Raw genomic sequence first — 25,098 nt, 5'->3', positions numbered from 1 at the left:
GCGGCTCGGCCAATGGGCCGGTGGTGGGCAGGGCCTGTGGCGAGCTGCGGCGGGAAACTGGCGAGCGGGCGGCTCTGCTGAGGCTGGGCCACTCGGGGGGCCGGGGGGCGTCTGCGGCGAAGAAAGGCGGCGAGGCTGGCAGGCAGGAGCAGGAGGCGGCAGGAGGAGCAAGGGGGTGACCAGGACTGGTGAGAGGCGCAGTGGTCACTCACCTGACTCAAGCTGGTATTTTATCAGAGAAAGAGATCCATAGACTGATAGAAGGGACTATTTCTAAAGCACTGACCTCTGAATGACTGAAAAGATGCCAGGAAATCTCAGTCATTCAACCGGTCATTCAAATGATGGTTCTTTGTACAGTTCTACTGCTTTAGAGCACATCGAATTCTGGTAAATACTTCAGGAAGGAAGATGTCATCCAGGTAATGGACAATGTCAAAATAAGTCAAGGTCACCTTGGATACTTGCAAAATTGTTTTACTTAGTGTGACGGGATTTCTAATTTAGCACTTTCTCTGCGCGATAAAATAAAGACATTGATTTTCAGAGAACAGAAAGATCTGGGCCAAATCAGCATCCAACGTTTCTTGAAAAGAATGTGGGTGCTTGATAATGTTGAAAAATTCCTTCCCCATGCCACCATGATTGATTTTATCGTTTCAACAATGATTGGTCAGCGTTGAGCCTGCATGGAGAAGGGCAGAGTGCGAATGGCAGGTGCCCACTCAGGGCAGGAGTGGGCACACCACTCCCCCCCCCCTGCTCACAGAGCAGCCCCGCCCACCATCCCACCAGCAAACAAACATAAAATGGTAATAACTAAAAGTTATTACCATTTTATGTTTCTGCTTTTTTCGCACTGCGAGAAAGCAGTGAGGCGATGCTCCTGTGCCGTAGTGGAGGAGCCGCCCCTCTATTAAAGTATGAGGTAATCATATTACATTGTGGATTCATGTGCTAGTAGGGATCTTGTAATTCTCCCTACTATGATGATGATGATGAAGATGATGAGGACAGGTTTATAAAGCGCACTGATGTTCCTGAGAGTGTCCCGGCACTAATCAACCAGCAAGCCGAAGATTACAAAGTGAATAGACAAGTTTTTAACCCTTTCCTAAAAGCAAGTTCAGATTTTCTTGCCTAAGGTGCACCAGGAGAGGATTCCATGCAGATTGACTAAGAAGGAAAAAGAGCGTCCCCCAATCCTTGTCAACCTGACTCTCAGCACCATAGAAAAGCCAAATATGGTTAAAGAGCCACTAGGCCTCACCTGGTCTGATCACAAGCTTATGCACTTGGAAATCAGACATCAGCCCAAGACTAAACACGAAGAGCACACATGCTCCAGCCTGACCTCTAAGCCTAGATGAAAGGATCTGGCTACCCATCCGATCTTAATCTAGCAGCCTCAGTACTAAGCCTACTCTAACAGGAGATCCAACGGAAGATAACAAACGTTTAACATCATGTCTAACTTCATGGCAGCTGGTCCTGAGAAACGCCGCTTATTAAAGAAGCCCTCAGCACCTTGCCATACTAAAAAGCTAAAGGAAATGCAGAGCCACTGCAGAAAATTAGAACGCAGATGGAGACAACTATACTCAGATAGAGCGGATCAGTTTCAAGGCTGCTCTTAAAAATTACCATCTAAACATAAAAACGGCCAAGAAATTGTACTTTACCAATATGCTTGAATAGACTAACTCTAACCAAAAAACTATTTTTAATATTGTGAACTCCTTTCTAAACTCCACGTCACTCAAACAAGAAATCCCCCCTTTACAGGCTCTCTGAGACCGTATTGTGGATTACTTTGAGGAAAAAGTCCATCTGCTGAAAAAAGACTTTGTCCCGCCCCCATCTCCACTACTCACCCTAAGACTGCGCCGGACAGCAATCAACCCTCCCTCCAAGTATTTCATAATCTCAGCCTAGATCAAACACGTCACGCTATTTTGGCTGTCAAATCTGGGTTTCCTTTTGATCCCTGTCCCCCTCTGATCTTACATGCCCTGATAGACATGGTCAACCCAGTCATCCACAAAATAATAAACACGTCACTGTCCTCAGGGGAGGTACCTAATGAGTAGAGCAATTAGCGCAGTTAGACCTCTACAAACGAAACAACTTGCGGATCCTACCATCCTTTCAAATCTTCACCCCATTTCCCTTCTCCCTTGCCTAAGTAAGATCACAGAAAAACTGGTCAATTCACAACTCACGACCTACCTGGAAGGAGCTAATATTTTACATCCAAATCAATCAGGTTTCAGATCGCAGCACTTGACTGAATCTACCCTTCTATTCACGGATGAATCTCTAAAAGCTGCCCTGGACCAGGGGAAACACCCTGTGTTGGTCCTTTTGGACCTATCAGCAGCTTTCGACACAGTCTCACATGAAGTCCTTCTAGACCATCTTGAATCCTATGGTATCTCCCATCTTGCGCTGGCCTGGTTAATGTTGTTCCTCCAAAAAGTCATTAGCCTTGGACAATATCAATCAGCAGAAAATCCTCTGCTCTCCGGGGTCCCACAAGGTTCAATCCTCAGCCCAGTTCTTTTCAATGCATATATGGCCCTGCTCACCAGGTTAATTGCATCCTTTAACATCAAGACCATATCATACTCTGATGACACCCAGCTGGTATTGATCCTAGACAAAAATATTGCACTGGCTGAGGAAAACCTCCACGACTGCCTTACAGCTGTTGTCCACTAGATGAAGACAAACCACCTGAGATGCAATTCTGAAAAAAATGAAATTATGCCACTAGGGAAGAGTAACAACTTCTGCCCCGGTCAATGGTAGCCAGCTGATACCGCCTCCCCCTAATACTGTAATGTCTGCCAAAAACTTGGGGGTCAGATTCGATTCTGCATTGTCTTTCCATCAACAGGCACTATCTGTAGCTGGCAAGTGCTTTCATTCAATCAAATCACTAAAAACGTTTTTTGACCTACTTCCTCTTTCGACAAGGCAGACATTTGCTACAGCTTTGATCACTTCTAAACTGGATTATTGCAACAGCCTTTATGCAGGAACTAACAAATCAGTCCTTCATAAACTTCAGATGGTTCAACATGCTGCAGCAAGATTAGTACTCAAATAGCCCTGGAAATCCTCTGCATCAGCCGCCCTTAACCCCTTCGATGCTCATGACGAGCTCAGCTCGTCATGAGGCACGGTTGAGCTGTGCTCATGACGAGCTGAGCTCGTCATGAACAATGGAATAACTCGGGACCCAGCACAGGAGGGGAAAACCATAAGCAGCGATGGTGTTAAAACAGTACACTGGCTTCCTGTCCACAAAAGAATATTGTACAAACTTTTTGTAGGAGAGTAGGGTCTGCAATCCTATGATCACCCAGATTTTTGCTTTTTGCTTCATTGGTTTACGACTTTCCCTGGCTGTGGGCCTGCTAATCAGACCCACAGCCTAGCTGTTCTCTCACTAAATTGAAACGTGTACCTTAGGTGCATTTACCAATTGGTACTGGGCCACCTTATCAGCCCCTGTACACAGGGCATAGGTGTATCCAGGGCCTACCAGGGGCTGCAGCATGTATTATGCCACCCCTGGCTGGCCATCTAAATCTGACACAACTGGCTGCACGACAGCTGGGGCAAGGTGGTGTAATCACCCTTTGCTTTAGATATAGTATACCTATATCTAAACCTAAAATGGACACATGTATTCCTACCAGTCACTCCTATGGCAGGCCTTATCAATCCTGAAGGCAGAGTGCTTGGAATTATGTGAGATGGTGCTCTGGCATGAGCTGAGCCTGTCTGCAGCTTGCGGAACCAAGTCCTAATAGCTGTTCCATGATAACGCGTACCATATACTCTTAAGTGCATTATAATCCTCGCGGTTATGTGCCAACTTTGGTATCGCTTTATCAAAACATGTCGAGTAAGGTGTCATACGAATTGGAATACTAACCCCTCGCCAATTCTGGCGACGGGGTTAGCATTCCACCCTTCTAGAGGGACACGACATGGTAGTAACTGTGAACCCCGGTTAAAGTTAACTCAAGCCTCAGCTCCACAAAATGGATGCTGCCACCACAGACACAAGTCTGACCTCCTGCTGCTGGGAGTCCTTCCAGCGAGGGAGGCTTGGACAAAGGGTTTCCTGTCCGGGGCGGTGCTAGCACCATCCCAGACAGGGTTTTGTGTATCCCAGGTAGGCAGGGCTTTAGAGGAAGGTGACTGCAAGTGGCACCCCTGTGCTCACTGTGCATATGCCGGTTTGAACCAGTTCCAGGGGCACACCAGCCCCTGAGCTGGGGAAAGTCCAGCAGGGGAGAGGGGTGTAACCACCCCCCTTCCTGGTCCCACCCATGGGCAGGACCTAGTCGTGTGCCAGCCCCTTTTCTTAGTATAAAGATAGGAGCGGGCCCCCTTCCCAAATTAGATAATTCTGAATCTTGACTACTTTCCACGAAAGAACTCTTGAACTCTTCTGAAGACTCTCCCTTGTGGCTAAGGAGTAGCCACCCTGCACCCGCAGGCACCATCCAAGCATCGCGGTTTGCTGTAAGTCTCTCCTCCGGATCAAGACTGCCCAGCTCGACGAGAACCGGCTTCCCTGGCACCTCTGACCTCTACCTGCATCATCAGCCCAGCTGAGATTCGTGGGTGTGACGAGACCTCGAGGGACCGGCCATCTTCAAGACTGCACGACGCTTGCCCAGCACGACCGCCGAGGGATCCTCGAGTGAGTGCTTTGGGGTTTGAGAAGCCCCGACCCTGAGCAGCTCCAGCACCGAAGTCCAGCCCTCCAGCATCCACGAGATCTGCGTGGGGCCCTTCTGCTCTTTGCTGCTCACCGCGTTGTCCAGGTCACTTGCCCGTTGGCTAGTGGCCCTTCTGATGACGAACCACGACGACAACACCGCTGGTCTGGTTGCTCCAGACTGGCCCTTGCTCCCCTCCAACAGAGGAGCACCCCGGACCCTCCTGGTCCACTCCAGACTCCATCTTGAGTCCACCGCGTGGGCTTGCATTTGCCAAGAGTTGTTGCCCCAATCCCGGGTCCAGCGACGTCGACAGCAGATACCACCGTGGGACAGCTCGCCCTCCATCCTGGTCGCCGACAACGCCTCCTGGTCTGAGAGACTGCAGAGCCCAGTGTCGCCCACTCACCTGGTCGAGGTGACTTCGTCCGGTGCCATCCTGGTGCCCACCTGATCACTGGCTAGTGATTCAGAACTTGGTCCCCTCTGCTTACAGGTATCCATCTTCATCGATCCAGGCTTGGATCACATCGAACTTCATCACTGGTCGCCTGCCAGCAACTTCTTCTTTCAGGCTCCATAGACTGCAACGAGGATTCCCGACGTCTTTTGAGACCTATGCATCCGCAGCCCCTGGGCTAGGTAACCTAAGCACTTCGGTGCTCCAGCATAGCTTAACTATCCAAGTGTCTAGATCCTTTTTCGTTTCAGCTCTACCTAGTCGGATTTGTCCGATAACACTAACTTTACGAAATCTAGCATCCATAGACTTTGTTCCGCATCCCGTGTGAGAGTGCACACTCTGCACCCGATCCCCCTAGGCCTCCTGCTAGTAATCTGAAGGTTCAGTAGTACAGTCCTAGCGATCCCAAAGCCTCTGAGATTAGTTACTTACCTGCTAGTATTTCGCATTCCACTTTTGTAGTATATGGTTTTTCGTGCCCCTCGGGCATTTGCGTAAATTGTGCAACTTTCAGTATTTCTTTAAGAGCCTTGTATTGTGCTTAGCACCCTGTCCTCATAAAGAGTCCAGGGTTGTTGTGTTCTAAATAAATATCCTTTTATTTTCATAACAACTTGTGTGGTGTCCTTTCACTTGGTGTTCAAGGGGTATATGTGATGGTATAACAGCTGGCTTAACACGCCCTCTAGAGTTTAGCCTGAAGACTGCTCGTATCCATGCTACTAGGATAGCTGGTCTATAAGGTTGACTTACAACCAATCATCAATAAGGGTTGTTTGGTATGATACACAGTGATCACTAGAATAGTGAGCACTATATATCAGGCCAACTTCTCACATTGGTGAGCAGCGGTTGGGATTTGAGCTTGCTGTTGTTTTACCACACGTATCCTAAGAATATCATTGTGAAAGATCACATAAGTACCCAGGTACATATAACTTAGCTTAGAATACTCTGAGTTCTACTGAACCAGCTGTTGTAGTTCAACAAGGCTTAGCACACCTTGACTACAACTCTTAGCAAGGGATCAGTAGGCAAACAAATAGTGTAGGTAGGTGCATAACTTACACCACACTAGAAAAGCATGTCAGACAAAGGAGGGAAATCAGAGTCCCCCCTTGTGTCAGTTGACCCTCCACCGGTCATTTCAAGATATGCAGCTCTTAGCTTCCAGGAGATGAGACAATTGTGTACCTCCAGGAAGCTAAAACAGGGTTCTAACCCTACCATTTCCTTTCTGATTGGTCTCTTAGAGACTTATGATGCCAGGAGGGCTGCTAACACTGACCCTTCTAATCCAGATGGGAACATGCCTCCCTTAGAGGGAACCACTGGTGACCCTGACCTTAACCTCCAGGAAGGTGAAGAGGAGGAAGAGGAGTTGTCAGGGGATGAGGCAGACAAAGGTCAGGAAGTAGACTCACCAGGACCAACTTAAGCAGGCATGAGAATGGAACTAGGGGACCCCTAGGGCCACTCTCGGGTGGGCTTAACATTGGGAATGGACGAGTTAGGTCTCTATCCAGAGGCTCTAACAGATCCATTCGAACCAATGGCTCTCAGGCCTCTTCTCACAGAGGGATGACATCCCCTCAGAGGAGAGAGCATGAGGCCAAGATGAGGGAAGTCAATCTGAGGATTGAAATGGAAGAACTTGCCCTGGCCAAAGAGAGACTTGCCTTTGCTAGAGAGCAGAAATTGAGTGGGTCAGAACCCACTGGTGGCAGCATTTTACCTAGAGAAAAGGACAGGAGTTTAGACACTAGACACCTGAGTAAGATAGTGCCCCCCTATAAACAAGGGGATGACATCCACAAATGGATGACTGCTTTGGAGAGGGCCTGCACTGTCCAGTGCGTCCCCCAGAGTCAGTGGGCAGCTATTCTGTGGCTCTCCTTTGAAGGAAAAGGAAGAGATAAGCTCCTCACTACTAGAGCTGAGGATGCTAACAACTACCAAGTCCTGAAGAATACACTGATTGATGGGTTTGGCTTAACAACTGAGCAGTACAGGTTGCTGTTCAGGGACACCCAGAAAATTCAGTCTCAGGATTGGGCTGACTTTGTAGATTGTGCCACTAAGGCTTTGGAAGGCTGGTTGCTGGGTAGCAAAGTTACTGATTTCACAGGGTTGTATAATCTTATCATGAGAGAACAGATTTTAAACAACTGTCAGAACCAATTGTTGCACCAGCACCTTGTTGATTCAGATCTGACCTCTCCCCAAGAATTGGGAAAGAAGGCAGACAGATGGGTCAGAACAAGGGTCAAGCAGAACCAGAACCAGGGTGGTCAGAAGAAAGCAGACCAAAAGGGTAGTAACAAGAGTGAACAAAATGACCAGAAGTCTTCGACAGGTCCCCAACAAACCAAAGAGGGTGGGGGTCAGGCTTCACAGCAGAAAAAGAAGACTCAAGAAGGCCAGTCAAAAAGGTGGTGCCAATACTATAAAAGTAAAACTCACTGGTTTAGTGAGTGCACCAAGAAAGGAGGGCAAACTCCTACCACTGCAGCCCCTAAGGCACCTGCACCCCCTAGTACAGTCAGCAGTGGTAGTGCACCTCCCAAAGGATTAGTTGGGTTAACCTTGGGTTCTGAGGGGTATGACAACTTAGTTGGCACACTCACTCAGGCTGTCCTTGTCTGTACAGGGGATGTGGATATATCCCCTGATGTCAGTCCCAATACTTTGGGCAAATACAGACAGACACCTTTTATAAATGGAAAAATGGCTCAGGCCTACAGGGACACTTGTGCCAGTGTCACAATGGTTTCTGGGCTCAGGGGGGCCCTCCAGGGAAGACCTGGGGAAGGAACAGTTAGACTGCCCTTCCCTTGAACCCCTCAGACAGCAGGCTGCTGCTGAGGCTGCAGGGAACGCCACAGGTACCCACAAGGTATACTGGGATGATGGACTCCTGTACACTGAGGCAAGAGACCCCAAACCTGGTGCAACCAGGAGGCTGGTTATCCCCTTGTCTCAGAGAGGTTTCCTTCTTACCTTGGCCCATGAGATTCCCTTAGCAGGACACTTAGGCCAGACAAAGACTTGGGACAGGCTTGTCTCACACTTTCACTGGCCTCACATGAATGGAGATACCAGGGAGTTTTGTCGCTCCTGTGTCACTTCCCAAGCCAGTGGCAAGTCAGGTGGCACAACAAAGGTCCCCTTATACCACTACCTGTGGTGGGGGTACCCTTTGAAAGAGTGGGGATTGACATTGTTGGTCCAATGGAACCCCAGACTGCATCAGGGCACAAGTTTATACTGGTGGTGGTGGACCATGCCACCAGGTATCCTGAAGCTATTCCACTTAGGACCACTACAGCACCTGTAGTGGCAAGAGCCCTAGTTGGAGTGTTCTCCAGAGTGGGCTTCCCTAAGGAGGTTGTTTCTGACAGAGGTGCAAACTTCATGTCAAGCTATTTGACTGCTATGTGGAAGGAATGTGGTGTCAACTACACATTCACCACACCCTATCATCCACAGTGCAATGGGCTTGTTGAAAGGTTCAACAGGACCCTAAAAGGGATGATTCATGGACTACCTGAAAAGCTCAGGCGTAGATGGGATGTCCTGATACCCTGCCTTTTATTTGCTTACAGAGAGGTCCCACAGAAGGGGGTTGGCTACAGCCCTTTTGAACTTCTGTATGGGCATCCTGTAAGAGGACCCCTTTGTTTGGTGAAGGAAGGATGGGAGAGACCTCTCAAAAAGCCTGCAACCAACATAGTGGACTATGTACTTGGTCTCCGCTCCAGGATGGCTGAGTATATGGAAAAGGCATCTGAAAACCTTAAGGCAAGCCAAGAACTCCAAAAAGCTTGGCATGACCAAAAGGCTGTCCTGACTGTGTATCAGCCTGGATAGAAGGTGTGGGTGTTGGAGCCAGTGGCCCCAGCAGCACTCAAAGACAAATGGTCTGGGCCCCACACAATCATTGAGCAAAAGGGAGAGGTCACCTACCTGGTGGACCTTGGAACTCCCAGGAGCCCCCTCAGGGTGCTCCATGTGAACAGGCTCAAGGCATATGTTGACAGGAAGGACATGAGCTTGCTCATGGCCACAGATGAGGGACAGGAGGAGGAGAGTGACCCTCCCAGACCTGCTCACTCAGAATCCTGATGATGGGTCGGTGGATGGTGTTGTCTTTTGTGGCAGCCTCTCTGAACATCAGCAGAAGGATTGCAAACAAGTTCTTCAATCCTTCAGACATATGTTCTCTCTAACACCCAGCCAAACCAATTGGTGTTCCCATGAGGTTGACACTGGGGACAGTCTGCCAGTTAAGAGTAAAATCTACAGGCAGCCTGATCATGTTAGAGACTGCATAAAATCAGAAGTGCAGAAAATGTTGGAGCTGGGAGTCATTGAGCCCTCAGATAGCCCTTGGGCTAGTCCAGTAGTTCTAGTGCCAAAGCCTCACACCCAGGGTGGTAAGAAAGAGATGAGGTTTTGCGTAGACTACAGAGGCCTCAATGCAGTCACTAAGACTGATGCCCACCCAATACCAAGGGCAGATGAACTTATAGATAGATTGGCTTCTGCCAACTACTTAAGTACATTTGACCTGACAGCTGGGTATTGGCAAATCAGGTTAGCTGAGGAAGCCAAGCCCAAGACAGCATTTTCTACCCCTGGCGGGCATTATCAATTTGTGGTAATGCCCTTTGGTTTGAAAAATGCACCTGCCACCTTCCAAAGGCTGATGAATCAAGTTCTCACTGGGCTGGATGACTTCTGTGCAGCATATCTTGATGATATAGCTGTCTTTAGTTCCACCTGGGAGGATCACCTGGTCCACCTGAGGAAAGTGTTAGAGGCACTGCAAGCAGCAGGTCTCACTATCAAGGCCACAAAGTGCCAGATAGGGCAGACACAGGTTGTATACCTGGGCCACCTTGTAGGTGGAGGCCAGGTTCAGCCACTGGAGAGCAAGATACAGTCCATCAAGGACTGGGCTCCTCCAACCACCCAGACTCAGGTTCGAGCTTTCTTGGGCCTGACTGGTTATTACAGGAAATTTGTCAGGAATTATGGATCAATTGTGACTCCACTTAATGACTTGACAAGTAAAAAGATGCCAAAGAAAGTTCAGTGGACAGCAGGCTGTCAAAAAGCATTCGATGACCTAAAGCAGGCCATGTGCACAGCACCTATCCTAAAGAGTCCAGACTACTCCAAACCATTCATTGTCCAAACAGATGCTTCTGAGTTGGGTGTGGGAGCTGTTCTATCTCAGCTGAATTTTGATGGTCATGACCAACCCATTGCTTTTATAAGCAGAAGGCTGACCCCCAGAGAGAAGAATTGGTCAGCTATTGAGAGGGAGGCCTTTGCTGTGGTTTGGGCCCTGAAGAAGTTGAGGCCATACTTGTTTGGCACTCACTTCAAGATTCAGACCGACCATAAGCCCCTCTTGTGGCTAAATCAGATGAAGGGTGAAAACCCCAAACTACTCAGGTGGTCCATTTCCCTACAGGGGATGGATTTTACAGTGGAACATAGACCTGGCACTGATCATGGCAATGCAGATGGGCTCTCCAGGTATTTCCACTTAGAGCAAGAAGACTCACCTGGTCAAGGTTAGCTTATTGTCCCAAAGTTTGGGGGGGGGTCATGTAGGAGAGTAGGGTCTGCAATCCTATGATCACCCAGATTTTTGCTTTTTGCTTCATTGGTTTACGACTTTCCCTGGCTGTGGGCCTGCTAATAAGACCCACAGCCTAGCTGTTCTCTCACTAAATTGAAACGTGTACCTTAGGTGCATTTACCAATTGGTACTGGGCCACCTTATCAGCCCCTGTACACAGGGCATAGGTGTATCCAGGGCCTACCAGGGGCTGCAGCATGTATTATGCCACCCCTGGCTGGCTATCTAAATCTGACACAACTGGCTGCACGACAGCTGCGGCAAGGTGGTGTAATCACCCTTTGCTTTAGATATAGTATACCTATATCTAAACCTAAAATGGACACATGTATTCCTATCAGTCACTCCTATGGCAGGCCTTATCAATCCTGAAGGCAGAGTGCTTGGAATTATGTGAGATGGTGCTCTGGCATGAGCTGAGCCTGTCTGCAGCTTGCGGAACCAAGTTCTAATAGCTGTTCCATGATAACGCGTACCATATACTCTTAAGTGCATTATAATCCTCGCGGTTATGTGCCAACTTTGGTATCGCTTTATCAAAACATGTCGAGTAAGGTGTCATACGAATTGGAATACTAACCCCTCGCCAATTCTGGCGACGGGGTTAGCATTCCACCCTTCTAGAGGGAAACGACATGGTAGTAACTGTGAACCCCGGTTAAAGTTAACTCAAGCCTCAGCTCCACAAAATGGATGCTGCCACCATAGACACAAGTCTGACCTCCTGCTGCTGGGAGTCCTTCCAGCGAGGGAGGCTTGGACAAAGGGTTTCCTGTCAGGGGCGGTGCTAGCACCATCCCAGACAGGGTTTTGTGTATCCCAGGTAGGCAGGGCTTTAGAGGAAGGTGACTGCAAGTGGCACCCCGGTGCTCAATGTGCATATGCCGGTTTGAACCAGTTCCAGGGGCACACCAGCCCCTGAGCTGGGGAAAGTCCGGCAGGGGAGAGGGGTGTAACCACCCCCCTTCCTGGTCCTACCCATGGGCAGGACCTAGTCGCGTGCCAGCCCCTTTTCTTAGTATAAAGATAGGAGCGGGCCCCCTTCCCAAATTAGATAATTCTGAATCTTGACTACTTTCCACGAAAGAACTCTTGAACTCTTCTGAAGACTCTCCCTTGTGGCTAAGGAGTAGCCACCCTGAACCGCAGGCACCATCCAAGCATCGCGGTTTGCTGTAAGTCTCTCCTCCGGATCAAGACTGCCCAGCTCGACGAGAACCGGCTTCCCTGGCACCTCTGACCTCTACCTGCATCATCAGCCCAGCTGAGATTCGTGGGTGTGACGAGACCTCGAGGGACCGGCCATCTTCAAGACTGCACGACGCTTGCCCAGCACGACCGCCGAGGGATCCTCGAGTGAGTGCTTTGGGGTTTGAGAAGCCCCGACCCTGAGCAGCTCCAGCACCAAAGTCCAGCCCTCCAGCATCCACGAGATCTGCGTGGGGCCCTTCTGCTCTTTGCTGCTCACCGCATTGTCCAGGTCACTTGCCCGTTGGCTAGTGGCCCTTCTGACGACGAACTACGACGACAACACCGCTGGTCTGGTTGCTCCAGACTGGCCCTTGCTCCCCTCCAACAGAGGAGCACCCCGGACCCTCCTGGTCCACTCCAGACACCATCTTGAGTCCAACGCGTGGGCTTGCATTTGCCCAGAGTTGTAGCCCCAATCCCGGGTCCAGCGACGTCGACAGCAGATACCACCGTGGGACAGCTCGCCCTCCATCCTGGTCGCCGACAACGCCTCCTGGTCTGAGAGACTGCAGAGCCCAGTGTCGCCCACTCACCTGGTCGAGGTGACTTCGTCCGGTGCCATCCTGGTGCCCACCTGATCACTGGCTAGTGATTCAGAACTTGGTCCCCTCTGCTTACAGGTATCCATTTTCATTGATCCAGGCTTGGATCACATCAAACTTCATCACTGGTCGCCTGCCAGCAACTTCTTTTTTCAGGCTCCATAGACTGCAACGAGGATTCCCGACGTCTTTTGAGACCTATGCATCCGCAGCCCCTGGGCTAGGTAACCTAAGCACTTCGGTGCTCCAGCATAGCTTAACTATCCCAGTGTCTAGATCCTTTTTCGTTTCAGCTCTACCTAGTCGGATTCGTCCGATAACACTAACTTTACGAAATCTAGCATCCATAGACTTTGTTCCACATCCCGCGTGAGAGTGCACACTCTGCACCCGATCCCCCTAGGCCTCCTGCTAGTAATGTGAAGGTTCAGTAGTACAGTCCTAGCGATCCCAAAGCCTCTGAGATTAGTTACTTACCTGCTAGTATTTCGCATTCCACTTTTGTAGTATATGGTTTTCCATGCCCCTCGGGCATTTGCGTAAATTGTGCAACTTTCAGTATTTCTTTAAGAGCTTTGTATTGTGCTTAGCACCCTGTCCTCATAAAGAGTCCAGGGTTGTTGGGTTCTAAATAAATATCCTTTTATTTTCATAACAACTTGTGTGGTGTCCTTTCACTTGGTGTTCAAGGGGTATATGTGATGGTATAACAGCTGGCTTAACACGCCCTCTAGAGTTTAGCCCGAAGACTGCTCGTATCCATGCTACTAGGATAGCTGGTCTATACGGTTGACTTACAACCAATCATCAATAAGGGTTGTTCGGTATGATACACAGTGATCACTAGAATAGTGAGCACTATATATCAGGCCAACTTTTAATAATCACTTTTAGAAGCTTTCATTCCGCTGGCCCCCAGGACATTCGGTCCAGATTTACCCACTACGTACCCTGTTGCACACTTAGATCTTTTAACTCAAATTTCTTAAAACCCCCAACCTTTAAATGTATTTCCAAAGGAAGGAAATTCATTGCAGTATTAGGCACTAAGGCTTGGAACCAACTCCCTTGTAACCTCCGCCTCATCCAGTCAGACACTCTTTATAGGAAGCCCCAAAAACCTGGATCTTCACCTCTTCTGATGCCCAATGTAGAGCCTTGATTTAACTCTTTAAGCATGTTTCTCAGTAGCTGCTGCTCTATACCTGCAACTTAATTACCTACAGCGTCATGATGCTCCTCTGAGCGACAACTAAGCTTTATAAATACCACCTAACATAACATAACATTAATACGAGGACCGGATGCTCCTAGCAGGATTGTAAAACTGATTACTGGGAGCCAAAACCTCCATATTTTGTGCAGGTGTTTAGACAGATGCCTTGATGTCCTCAGGTGACCCGCTGATTTTTTTTCTTCTAGGCTCAAGATGTTGCCAACATAAATAGGTGTTGCTTTTGATTGAATCACAGGGACCCCATTAGTTCAAATGGACTATGAATCTTAATTCCTAGACAACCCATTGTTCTTTTTCAACTGTTTCAACCATACATATTCTACACATCACAAGAGTACACCATTCTGTTTTTTAAATGAATCCAGCCATGCTTGCTGGTATTGTGCTTCATTTGTTAATTTGGTGGGTTGCGTGTTAGTTAACTGCAGAGTAATTTCACACACAGCGAGCAAGTGTCATCATAGACTCCTTCACACAATGTAATGAAATGAAATGAAATGGGTATTTGTAAAGCGCGGTTGTTGCCCAAGGGCGTCCAAGCGCTAATAGAAGGTATGTTTACTGAACAAAAGAGGGTTACCTAGGAAAGAAATTAATGGTGGGCATGAAACAGAAGAGTTTTTAACTGTTTTCGGAACAAGAGGAGATTGGGGTTGGATCTAAGCTTCAAAGGAAGGGAGTTCCAATGTTTGGCAGCATTCAGGGAGAACATCCTACCACCAGCTCTTGCTCTCTTAATTCTGGGAACGACGGCCAGAAAGGACTGGCTAGATCTAAGATGTCATCACTGGGCACAATAAAGAGGCTCAGCTCCTTGATCTACATATTCTAAATTGTGGGTACATCTCATTTCTAATTTAAATCGCACACCTGATTGTGAATTGTTCCGGCCTGTAGGAGAAATAAATGTGTGTCATTGATGGACTAAGTGACTCTTTTAAAAAGTGAGAATATTAAACCTTGTCCTTCATCCCCTACTGCAGGCATCACCTTTTCTGCTACCAAAGGCATCTGAGGCCTTTAAGGAAGCAGAGGGTAAGGCAGGGGTCTTCAAACTGAGGAGTGGATCCCCTAGTGGGGCGTCAGGGGATCCCAGGGGGGCCTCCAGGCTCTGGCCAAAAGATGAGCCATCACTAACGTCTTTAGTCATTTATATCCTAGGAGATAGTATGTGTCAAAAGGGAAGGGACTCCAAATATTCCACAAACCCCCCAGCCGCACACTGTGGATACTTTTAATAGATACAATTTAACAGAATAAATGTGGGAAGAAAATCCACTGGGGTGGCGCAGCATTAAAACGTTTGAAGACCACTGGGGCAAGGAGAGGCAACAACATGGCTATCATTGTATTGCAACTTTTAGGGTATCTCGCTCATGTGCTGCTCAGTAGGAGTCCATAGGTGCACCGGAGTGGGCATAGACCCATTGAATATTAAGCCTGCTTTAATCTAGTATTTTCATGCTTAGAGTAAGGTAGAACATCAGTTCTGCTAACTATCAGGCATCAGGGGTTAGAGTTACGCATTTTTGAGCTGGTGTCCACATCACTGAAGTAAAAAGCATCTGTTACACATATTTGAGCTCCACTGTCGAACAGACATGAATCCTGGTTGGTGCGTGGGGAATAGTGACTTCTGCATTAAGAGTGCTATGAGGCCTCAGCCCGTCATTGAAAAAGCAGTGCAAAAATGCAAGTCATTATCTTTAAATTATATTACACTCAGGAAGAGTGTCACTTGATATGTCACACATTTAGCTGTAGAATGTTGCTCGTAAGTACTATGAGACCATGTAAATTTCAGATATACACTATCTGAAAACGTAGCAGTTATGGAACAAATTATTTCAACAGTCAGATTCTTTGAAAAAATATATACTGGGGCCCCCTTAGTGCAGCTATTGAACCAGCATTGGTTAGTTGTAGAAGGAGCGTTGTCCCTTCATTCTACAGTGGCCTCTCAGCCTATGCTGCACAGTTTACACTCGTCAATGCAGAATGCAACACACGTAGATAGAGGACAAACAAGGAGAAATTGTCATAGTTTTTACTGCGAAAACTCAATCCAAAGGTATTGGAGTGCTTCCCATGAGCCCCAGTTAAGTTACACAAGGACACATTCAATATTTGTTGTGCAAGGCAGGGGGAGAGGGCCATATTTATAGAAAAGTAACTCAATGCAGCACATGTAGTTACTTTGCTCTGCTGTGCTGCGTTACAGGGATAGGGCAGGAATGCACTATATTTAAAAGTATTTAGAAGTATATGGCGCGTTCCTGGCTTTGTCCCTGCGCTGGCACCATTTTGGCTGCCTAGCGCCATTGCAGGCACCCTTGCATGTAAGGGTGCCTGTGTTGCATGCAGGATTGTTTTTGTGCAGGTAGGGGTACCTTTTAGCTCAAAAACAATCCTGAGAGACATATTCCTCTTTTTATGTATAATGCAGAATGCAGCAGAAATAGAAAGAGGAAGTAACAAGAAAAAACTCCGACATTTCTCCTAGTTACGCCTCCAATGGGAAGGTGTATTTTTTAGGGGCATTCCCAGGTCTACCACTTTTGATAAATCTGCGAATGCCTCAAGAACCATGGAAGTTGCATGAGAACACCCACACAACACCCCTGGAATACCTTCCCATGGCAGAGTAACGCAATGCAGCGATTTGCGCTGCGTTACATTATTGCTGATATGTGAAGCCACTCAGGGCCATGCGTAGCTTCATAAAGGTGACCATGCGTAGCTTCATAAACTACATTATGGGTTTGCATTCCGCTTGCACCATGTTGTGTCATAACTATGCCCTTATGTTATTTGCCCAGAATTGCAAGATGTTGAACTGACACAGGGAGTCAAACCTGGTTTCCCAGTTCCAGAGTTGGTAGCTCTGGCCGTTACAGCACATCCTTTGCATTTGCAGTGCAACTTACTCCTGCACTAGGAAGATCAGTAGTTAATGCAATATGACTATAGCACTCATACCACAATGTCCCTCTCACAAATTCCTCCTTACAACAACCACATCCACCAACTCCCTTCCCAGATATCACAATGATTGAAGACATGCTGGTGATGTAGACCATCACTTGAGTTTTCAACTTCAATTTACTCTTAACTATCTAACCTGGTGGTAAAACTGAGCACAAAATGTGGGAAAAACCAAATGGACAAATTAATTTATCTGCACAAATGACGAATCCAGTGGTAAAGCCTCACGTAATCTAAAATTGTGCCACTTAGTTTTACCATCCACCTTTGAAACACGTCATCCTATACACAGGTCTCCTAAATCATCTCAAAGCTACTTCATCCCACAGTGAAAGTGCACCCTCAAAAGCCACGACACGTTGCTCCTGCTAAAGTCCAGCATCTATCCTACACACTCTCAGACCACTTTCCCCTGCATGCCACAGTTAGCATCCCATTTGGGGATAACGGGGAAGGCCACTAGTGGTTCCCTTCACTGGCCCTGCAGGACGCCCTCTTCCACTCTGGGTTACGCATGCCTGTTCTGGAATACTTTCACGTTAAGGAGGGATCTGTGGATTACCATGCTGTCCTGTGGGAAGCATTTAAAAAATACATTTGGGGCATCTGCATATCCAAGCACTCTGGTGTACTGCGGACTTATGCAAAAGACTTCTGCAAAGATAGACCTTACCAAGTTGGATTCTGTCATTGCCCAACGCCGTGGGGAACCCCCACCGCATGTCTGTGCTACATTGCTAACTAACTATCTAGATCTGACAGACAGTAAGGTTCTATTTTTGGGAAAATAAACCAGAGCTCGTAGGTAACGTGAGGATTAGTGCCCCAGGGCACGCTTGCCCGGCTTCTTTGCCCCCCCTAGAGGCACTTCCTACATAGCGGAGCTGTAGGCTGACAGAGGTGGATTGGTTACTTCCAACAAGGAGATCTTGGAGATGCTCCTTCAATATTACATCCATCTCTACACTGCCCGGCACTCAGGCGATATAACGGCAGAGGCAGCCTATCTGAAGGAGTTGGTGATGGAATGGATATCCAGTCCACAGTGTTAGTTCCTTAGTGAACCTCTTACTAGTGGCGAGGTGCTTCAAGCCATTTATTCTCTAGATGACTCCAAAGCCCTCAGCCTTGATGGATGGCAAATTTCAAACCTCTTCTTGCACCTCGATTATTGGCCGTCTTTGAAGAATCTCTCATCTTAAGTGTCCTGCTCCCCTCCCTGTGGGAATTGGAACTAACCCTACTCCCAAGCCAGGCAAGGACCCTCTATACAGGGGTTCTTACAGACCCCTATTACTTCTAAATATCCACAACAAAATCTTAACTTTGATCCTTCAAACAACCTCTAACTCCTGATGGAGCAGAACATATCCCTAGGGCAGGACCGGATTGGCTACCGGGAAGTTTGGAATGCTGCTGAACTGGGGGCTGATTTCATTCATGGAGACCTGCGTGTGCTAAATGAATTTAGTTTTGCTTTAATTATTTCGAAGCACACGCAGGTCTCCATGAATGAAATCAACCCCCACCGCAGTGAAATCAGCCCCCAGCTCAGCAGCATTCCAAACTGCCCAGTAGTCAGTCCGGCCCTGCCCTAGTGAAATCGCGTTCGTTCCGTACTGCTCTACAGCTCTGAATCTGTGAGGTCTCTGCAGATACTCCTGCTGCGATAGCTTCATGAGACGCCAAGAAGGTATTTGATTCTCTTGAATGGCTATTTCTCCATGCAGTTCTCAGCAAACTTGGTATACCTTCTAGATCTCTTTTAAGCTGGCCCTCGCATCATGGCCAACGGCTCACTTACTGCCCCTTTCCATCAGACAGGGTCCCCTTAACTTTGTCATAGCCATGCACCCCTTGGTTAGACATCTCCACCTTTGCCTTCTGCATTGTGGCATGCAGTTCAAGCCAGGCCTTTTTCTTATTTCCAAATATACAGATGACATCCTCCTCTTTATGCAGAATCTGAAAGAAAATCTAGCCCCAATTCTTCGTGAAGTGATCTGGTTTGGGGGCCATTCTGGCCTCCAGATAAATTGATCAAAACCAGAACTCTTCCCCCTCACCCCTGCCACAAAGGTCTGGGCTGTGAGTTTCAACTTCAGTGGTGCGATGGGCCAGTCAAATATTTAAGGATTTTTCTACATCAAAACAAGGAGCAAGTCATTTGATTAAACTATGACGCACCGTTGATGTGCTGGGCATGGTGGAAGCTGCAGAGAGTGCTCGGGAGCACCCTACTCTACTCTCCAGCCTTGTCCCTTTTAGATAATCCCTCACTCCCCATCACCTTTGAAGCGATAGTCAACCACACGAAGTAGGGCATATATTGAGAACATCTTCACAGATGATCATCCCCTGATGCATTCTACAGACACTCACTTTTGTCGTGCCCACTGTAATGCTCCATTTTATCCTCCATCACATACACAGTGCATTAGGAGCCAACGTACCTGTGAGTGCCTGATTAATTTTATTCAATACACTCAATCATAGATGAATCTGACTGGAGATGACTAGCTTCCAAATTGTATCATGCTAGTATAATGCTATTCCCGGCCCGGGCGAAAAGCTCAGAGCCCACTAAGAGAAGCACTTGGGCCGGCCCCTGATGGACAAGATGCGCTTCGCCTGTTGTGCACAAACCAGATTGGTTTCACGCAATCATCACAATAAACGTATTCACTTTAAAAACATATCTGTGAGCCTACATTACCCCGCCGACCAACATAAATATGACCACACACAATCTCACAAATACCAAATTACTGGTGCTGAATTTTTGCACATGCCGTGGAAATGCAGGCATATTGCGCACTTCTGATGCAGGATTTTCTCCCATCTGATGCGCATGGTAGAAACTGACCTGGACCCATACCCGCACCTCACCCTCTTGGAATATGCGCTGGAGCTCCCAAAGAGCATTGGACGATTCACCTCCATGGGTCTGGTGCTTGCCAGGCATGACATAGCTTTACACTGGGGTACGCTCCACCCACCCACAGTTCATAAATGTCTCCCTAGCATGCCGTATTGCCACACTACTAGAGAGCTGTATGCTTCTCTTCAACCACCCCACCGCCAGACCGAAATATATCTGGCAACCCCTACGTGGCTACCTGCTTTCATCCACGAGTTCTGACAGGGATCCCGCAATCCCCACACCGGAGACTCTCCATCTTGACCAACCAGCTGATTGTCCCCGCCACACCCTACTACTCTCTGTACCGACCAAACATAGAGTACATATGTTCTCGATGTTCCCTCCTTCTCAGGTGTGTGCTCCACCCCCGCCCCTTTTAATTTCTCTTTGCTTTACCCTGGCATTCCCTGACTGGCATGGGGGCCTGCTTGGACTACATGACTTCTTATGCTACTACAGACGAAACAGCTCGTCTTTTGGAATGTCTTCTTGTTTATTGTTATTTTTGATAATTGATATTGGGTGTACATGGATTGTCAACTATTTGAAATTGAACACTATGCTCCTATTGTGTTGTGGTATCAGTGATCTCATCTATCCTATTCTATCAGTCCACACTTGGTTTGCAGCAGACATGTTATCATTTATCCTAAAATTGTGTCTAAACATGAACATGCATACCTTAACATTGTGAGAACTGTATTGCTATGCTTCCTGCATCAACAAAAAGCATTGACAAAGGCAGTAGGTCAAAAAGGAAAAACCTATTGGCTTTGCCAATGCTTGTATACATTGTATTAGAATAACGTGCATCTAAAGGATAGTTAAGGAGATAGACTATTCACCTCTCGAACAAATCAGGGATTAGCTGGTCTTTACCTACACCTCAGACTCGGCCAGCTATGTCTCATGCTTATCAGGCGCCTGGATACCTTCCCAGGTGGGATGTGTTGCTTTACAAATAGTCATAATACACAATATCGAGTTTGAATTCTGGCAAGATATAAACTGCCTTCCATCCTCCTGAGTGGAGGCAAACTTAACACATAAATTGGATAACAGGATTAGGTGTTACCTGTCTTGGAAATGGAGGAAATGTAAAGTGGTATATAAAGAGCAGTTGGTATTGCTAGTACGTTTAGATTCACAGCCATAGATACAGCTGTTGTGCATGTACCGAGGGGAACAACTACAGTGGTGTAACCAGTGTGACATGGACCCTAGTGCAAGGAAGGAAATCGGCCCCCTGGCCACTGTTTGAACTTTGAAATACAATAATAATCCAAGTTCAGCAGGCCGCTTAGGCCTCTGGACCCCGGTGCCACTGCAACTGCTGCACCAATGGGAGCACAACCCTGAACACCTTTGTCAACAAGAACATCATTTTAGTACTATAGTTATTACAATGCTGTGAGCCTGAAACACAATAAAGGCTAATTTAGCTTCTTTCGATGATCAACTTGTGCTCTTACCGGACTCCCCCACAGGCAGCAAAGACATGAGGACCAGCCCCAGCAGCAACATCCTGCAGAAGAGAAGAAGAGTTTCCATCAGAAGACAGAAGAACAGAAGAGTTCTCATCAAGAGACAAAATAACAGAAGAGTATCCATCAAGAGACAGAAAAACAGAAGAGTATCCATCAGAAGACAGAAGAACAGAAGAGTATCCATCAAGAGACAGAAGAACAGAAGAGTAACCATCAAAAGACAGAAGAACAGACGAGTATTTATTTATTTTATTGCACAGTTACTTAAAACCATCTGCAATATAACTTACATGCGGTTTTAAAAACAAATTGAAACAATTGTTTTAAAAATACATACTTATACAATAAAAGAACATTGGGTTTACTTGCAACCGTTGAATACTAAGTAAGAGGATATATTATATACATTTAAAAAGTGTGCAAATGATTGTCAGTTCATTGTCGGTTCGGCCTTGTTGGAAAATACTAGTTTAACAGACCAAGTTGCCTTTAATAATGCCTGCCCCCTCTTATTCCATAAGCCTAAGACGCAGCTCGGCCATGTATCTCCCAAATCTTGCCAAGTCCTGTGGTGTAGTACAGGAAAAGAGAACTGAAGTTGCTTCTTTCACTGTCCGTACCCCGTTACGGAGCCATATTTGTTTTAAAAGAATCCTACGGGACTGCGACATACCGGGGCAACAACAAATCAAGTGTAGTCAAGAGACAGAAGAACAGAAGAGTATCCATCAAGAGACAAAAGAACAGAAGAGTATCCATCAGAGGACAGAAGAACAGAAGAGTATCCATCAAGAGACAGAAGAACAGAAGAGTAGCCATCAGAAGACAGAAGAACAGAAGAGTATCCATCAAGAGACAGAAGAATAGAAGAGTATCCATCAGAAGACAGAAGAACAGACGAGTATCCATCAAGAGACAGAAGAACAGAAGAGTATCCATCAGGAGACAAAAGAACAGAAGAGTATCCATCAAGAGACAGAAGAACAGAAGAGTATCCATCAGAAGACAGAAGAACAGAAGAGTATCCATCAAGAGATCTAAAGTTGAACTCTGTAGATACCATGACCAATGTGACAGTGCTACAGGCTCGTTTTAACTAAGATATATTATTCCTACAGCCCTGGGAATACTTTAATGGGCCTAGGAAAACTTGGAGAAGATTTAAAGTGATGAGGAAACATGACAGTAAGATTGTGCAACTTTGGTTCTTATCTCTGAACATGTCATTGGGGTTCAATAGCCTCTTTTAAGAACCATAGTAGGAAAGGCAAGAGATTATAATGCCAGGCACTCACAGTACAATTTTACAAACTGTAAACCATACAATTCTCACAAAACACCAGGAGTTCCGATTACTACATTATTTCTTGGGCATTGTTTCCATTATAAGAAAGTATAGCAAAAAGGAACATTAAAGGGGAGCAGGGTCATAGCAAAGAATCCTGAATATCTTTCAATTGAAAGCAGTTATGAATCTTACAAGTATTATTGGGCCAGTAAGTCTCTTTCTCAAAATTAGTGTGCACATATTTGGTCCTGTCTTTGTCCCTACAGCAGCAGCACCCTCAAGAATCCTCCATTCTCCTGCATTAGTTCTCTCTTGCCCAAGTTTCTTCCACTTATTACCCATGTGCAAACTTTGATGCACTGCATAATACGACACTCCTCATCATACCAGTCAGAGCTCATACATATTTGTTCTATGCCTTGCCCATCTTGCATTTTCTGGAAGTGAGGTGCTTCGTAGGCAACCTGTCTATTTACTTACAAAGCTTGTGTTCTGTTGTAACACTACTTGCTTCATACCCCCAGTGACTTCATGTAAACAAAGGTTGAAAAGAGACATTCCATGTAATGAGAAACACCGTGGATTAGAACACACAATCAATAGTCCAAACCAACTACAAGGCCAATCACCTGCGGAAAACAGGAAATTGCATTGAAGAGCTTTTGACATCAGTGACCATATCAGAGAAAATATGCATGTCCATGTAAACCTCAGATGATAACAAATGTAAATAGCATTTTAATGAGTGGTCCGTGTTGCATTATGTTGGCAACGATCCCACAAACACTATTCCTATGTGATCAGCATTATTTCCATTGCAAGGAGAATTCTAAATTTCCTTCAAAGGTTAAAGCCTGCAGGTACAAACGTACATATTGCTTTAAGCATTCATGGTTTGAATGATCGACCCTGAGTAATCTATAGCAGGGGAACAGCATGATAATAACTCATATTGATTGTACTTGGACTAGGAGCTTGGTATTTATAACCCATGTCCTGGATGGGTTGGAATCAAGAGAGGAGAGCCAGAAAACCACTTGTATATTGAAACCGTATTTTGAGGCACGAGAAGAAGCAGGTGTCCTGGTGTCCTTATCCATTAAGAACTTTGAAGATGTCTACAAGTGGCCACTCAGCTCAGTGCTTTTTATATTTATATTGCATTTTTTTAGACATTTAGGATTTGTTATGCCCATGGTATGGTTGTTTTTCATTTTGTTTGATTTCTTTGTCAAGAGTATGCAGTTTTACGTGGTGTTTCTTCTTTTTTAAGTTGGACCTACAACGCACATGCGCTGTCTGCACGGCTTTCTGTAATCACTTACACAACAGTATTCCCACCTGCTGCTTGCCATAGGTTCCCTCCAGTGCCCCTCTTAATTGCTGCATCCTGAGTTGTTTTGGCAGCCAATAGCTCACTTCCGTTCAAGGTAGAGGAGCACTGGCCAATTACAGTCGCCTCATGGTTTCATTCTTTATGATTTTTGGGAGAACTCTATATTTTTGGAATTGTGGCTTTCGGCCCATCGCTGCTTGTTATTCTTAGCTTGACCGAGATCAAATGTCAAAATGCTGCCAAGCTGCTTATTATTAGCTTGACAGAGATCAAACACCAAAATGCTCCCACGACGTCCATTTTTCATGGCAACAGGAATATGAATGACCAGAAAAAGGACAGATTGCTGAAAATGCCGATCATGACCATAGCAAGTGTAAACGTTCATGGAGAGTTCAGAGACTGTGGTAATGTTAAGGGATGTAAGGCACAATGTGTGTGTCATATGCATGTGTGCCAGTGCCATACATTTAATGATTGGTCACAATATTACGATGCAAAATAGAAAATGCATCGTAGACAACAGTGGAGATGAAAATACGCCTGCTGTCCAAGGCCAAGTGCAATAGATGCTCAGCCCCTTTTCATCTAACTTACGGTAAAACATAAGACACATTTTAAAAAAATGTAAAGCAAAAAAGCAGTGAAGCCAAAGCTGCTTTAAGTATAAGTGGGCATCTCAAGGCCCAACCTTATTCAGACCCCCCAGGATATATCGGCATGGATTAGCAAATTTAGCGGCACAAAAATGGAAATTTAGCGGCACAAATATGGAAATTTAGCGGCAATTTTGCGGCATTTTATTTGGCCACTTTTCCTACAACAAACACAGATATCTTCGTTTTTTGAGTTATTTAACAACATGAATCTATGTATATTAGGTTTATTTACAATGTAGACACTTTATATTGGCATAGACACAGCTGTAGCTAATAAGACTCATGTTTATTAATAATGTTAACATGTTCAATAAAAAAAAATTGTAATAGAAATAAATACATATATACCTAAAGTGTGACTTTCAGGCCGTCTCCATCTAGTGATCTTTTCAAATGTCATTCACGTTTCGGCCCCGCCCACCTATAGAATATGGCCTGAGACACTGCCCTTTTAACCATTGCCTAGCTGCGTTATCAGTGACGGCATTTTGCTCCAGCACATGTCTATATCTGCCTAGAAAGTAGTCCGCAT

At 46.4% G+C, this 25,098-nt stretch overlaps 1 protein-coding gene across 1 annotated transcript in view; it reads right to left on the bottom strand.

The window, feature by feature from the left end:
- The window catches only part of LOC147747769 (uncharacterized), an 802,967-nt gene that overhangs the window by 314,085 nt on the left and 463,784 nt on the right, over window positions 1-25,098 (bottom strand). Inside the window, exon 47 of the mRNA XM_086926120.1 lies at window positions 21,269-21,321. Coding sequence (XP_086782246.1) covers window positions 21,269-21,321 — 53 coding nt within the window. The remainder of the gene's footprint in view (window positions 1-21,268; window positions 21,322-25,098) is intronic.

The sequence above is a fragment of the Lissotriton vulgaris genome, chromosome 1_1 (assembly GCF_964263255.1).
Source record: "Lissotriton vulgaris chromosome 1_1, aLisVul1.2, whole genome shotgun sequence".
NCBI lineage: Eukaryota > Metazoa > Chordata > Amphibia > Caudata > Salamandridae > Lissotriton > Lissotriton vulgaris.
Note: the sequence above shows the minus strand (reverse complement) of the source record. Positions and strands in the feature narration are given on the sequence as shown.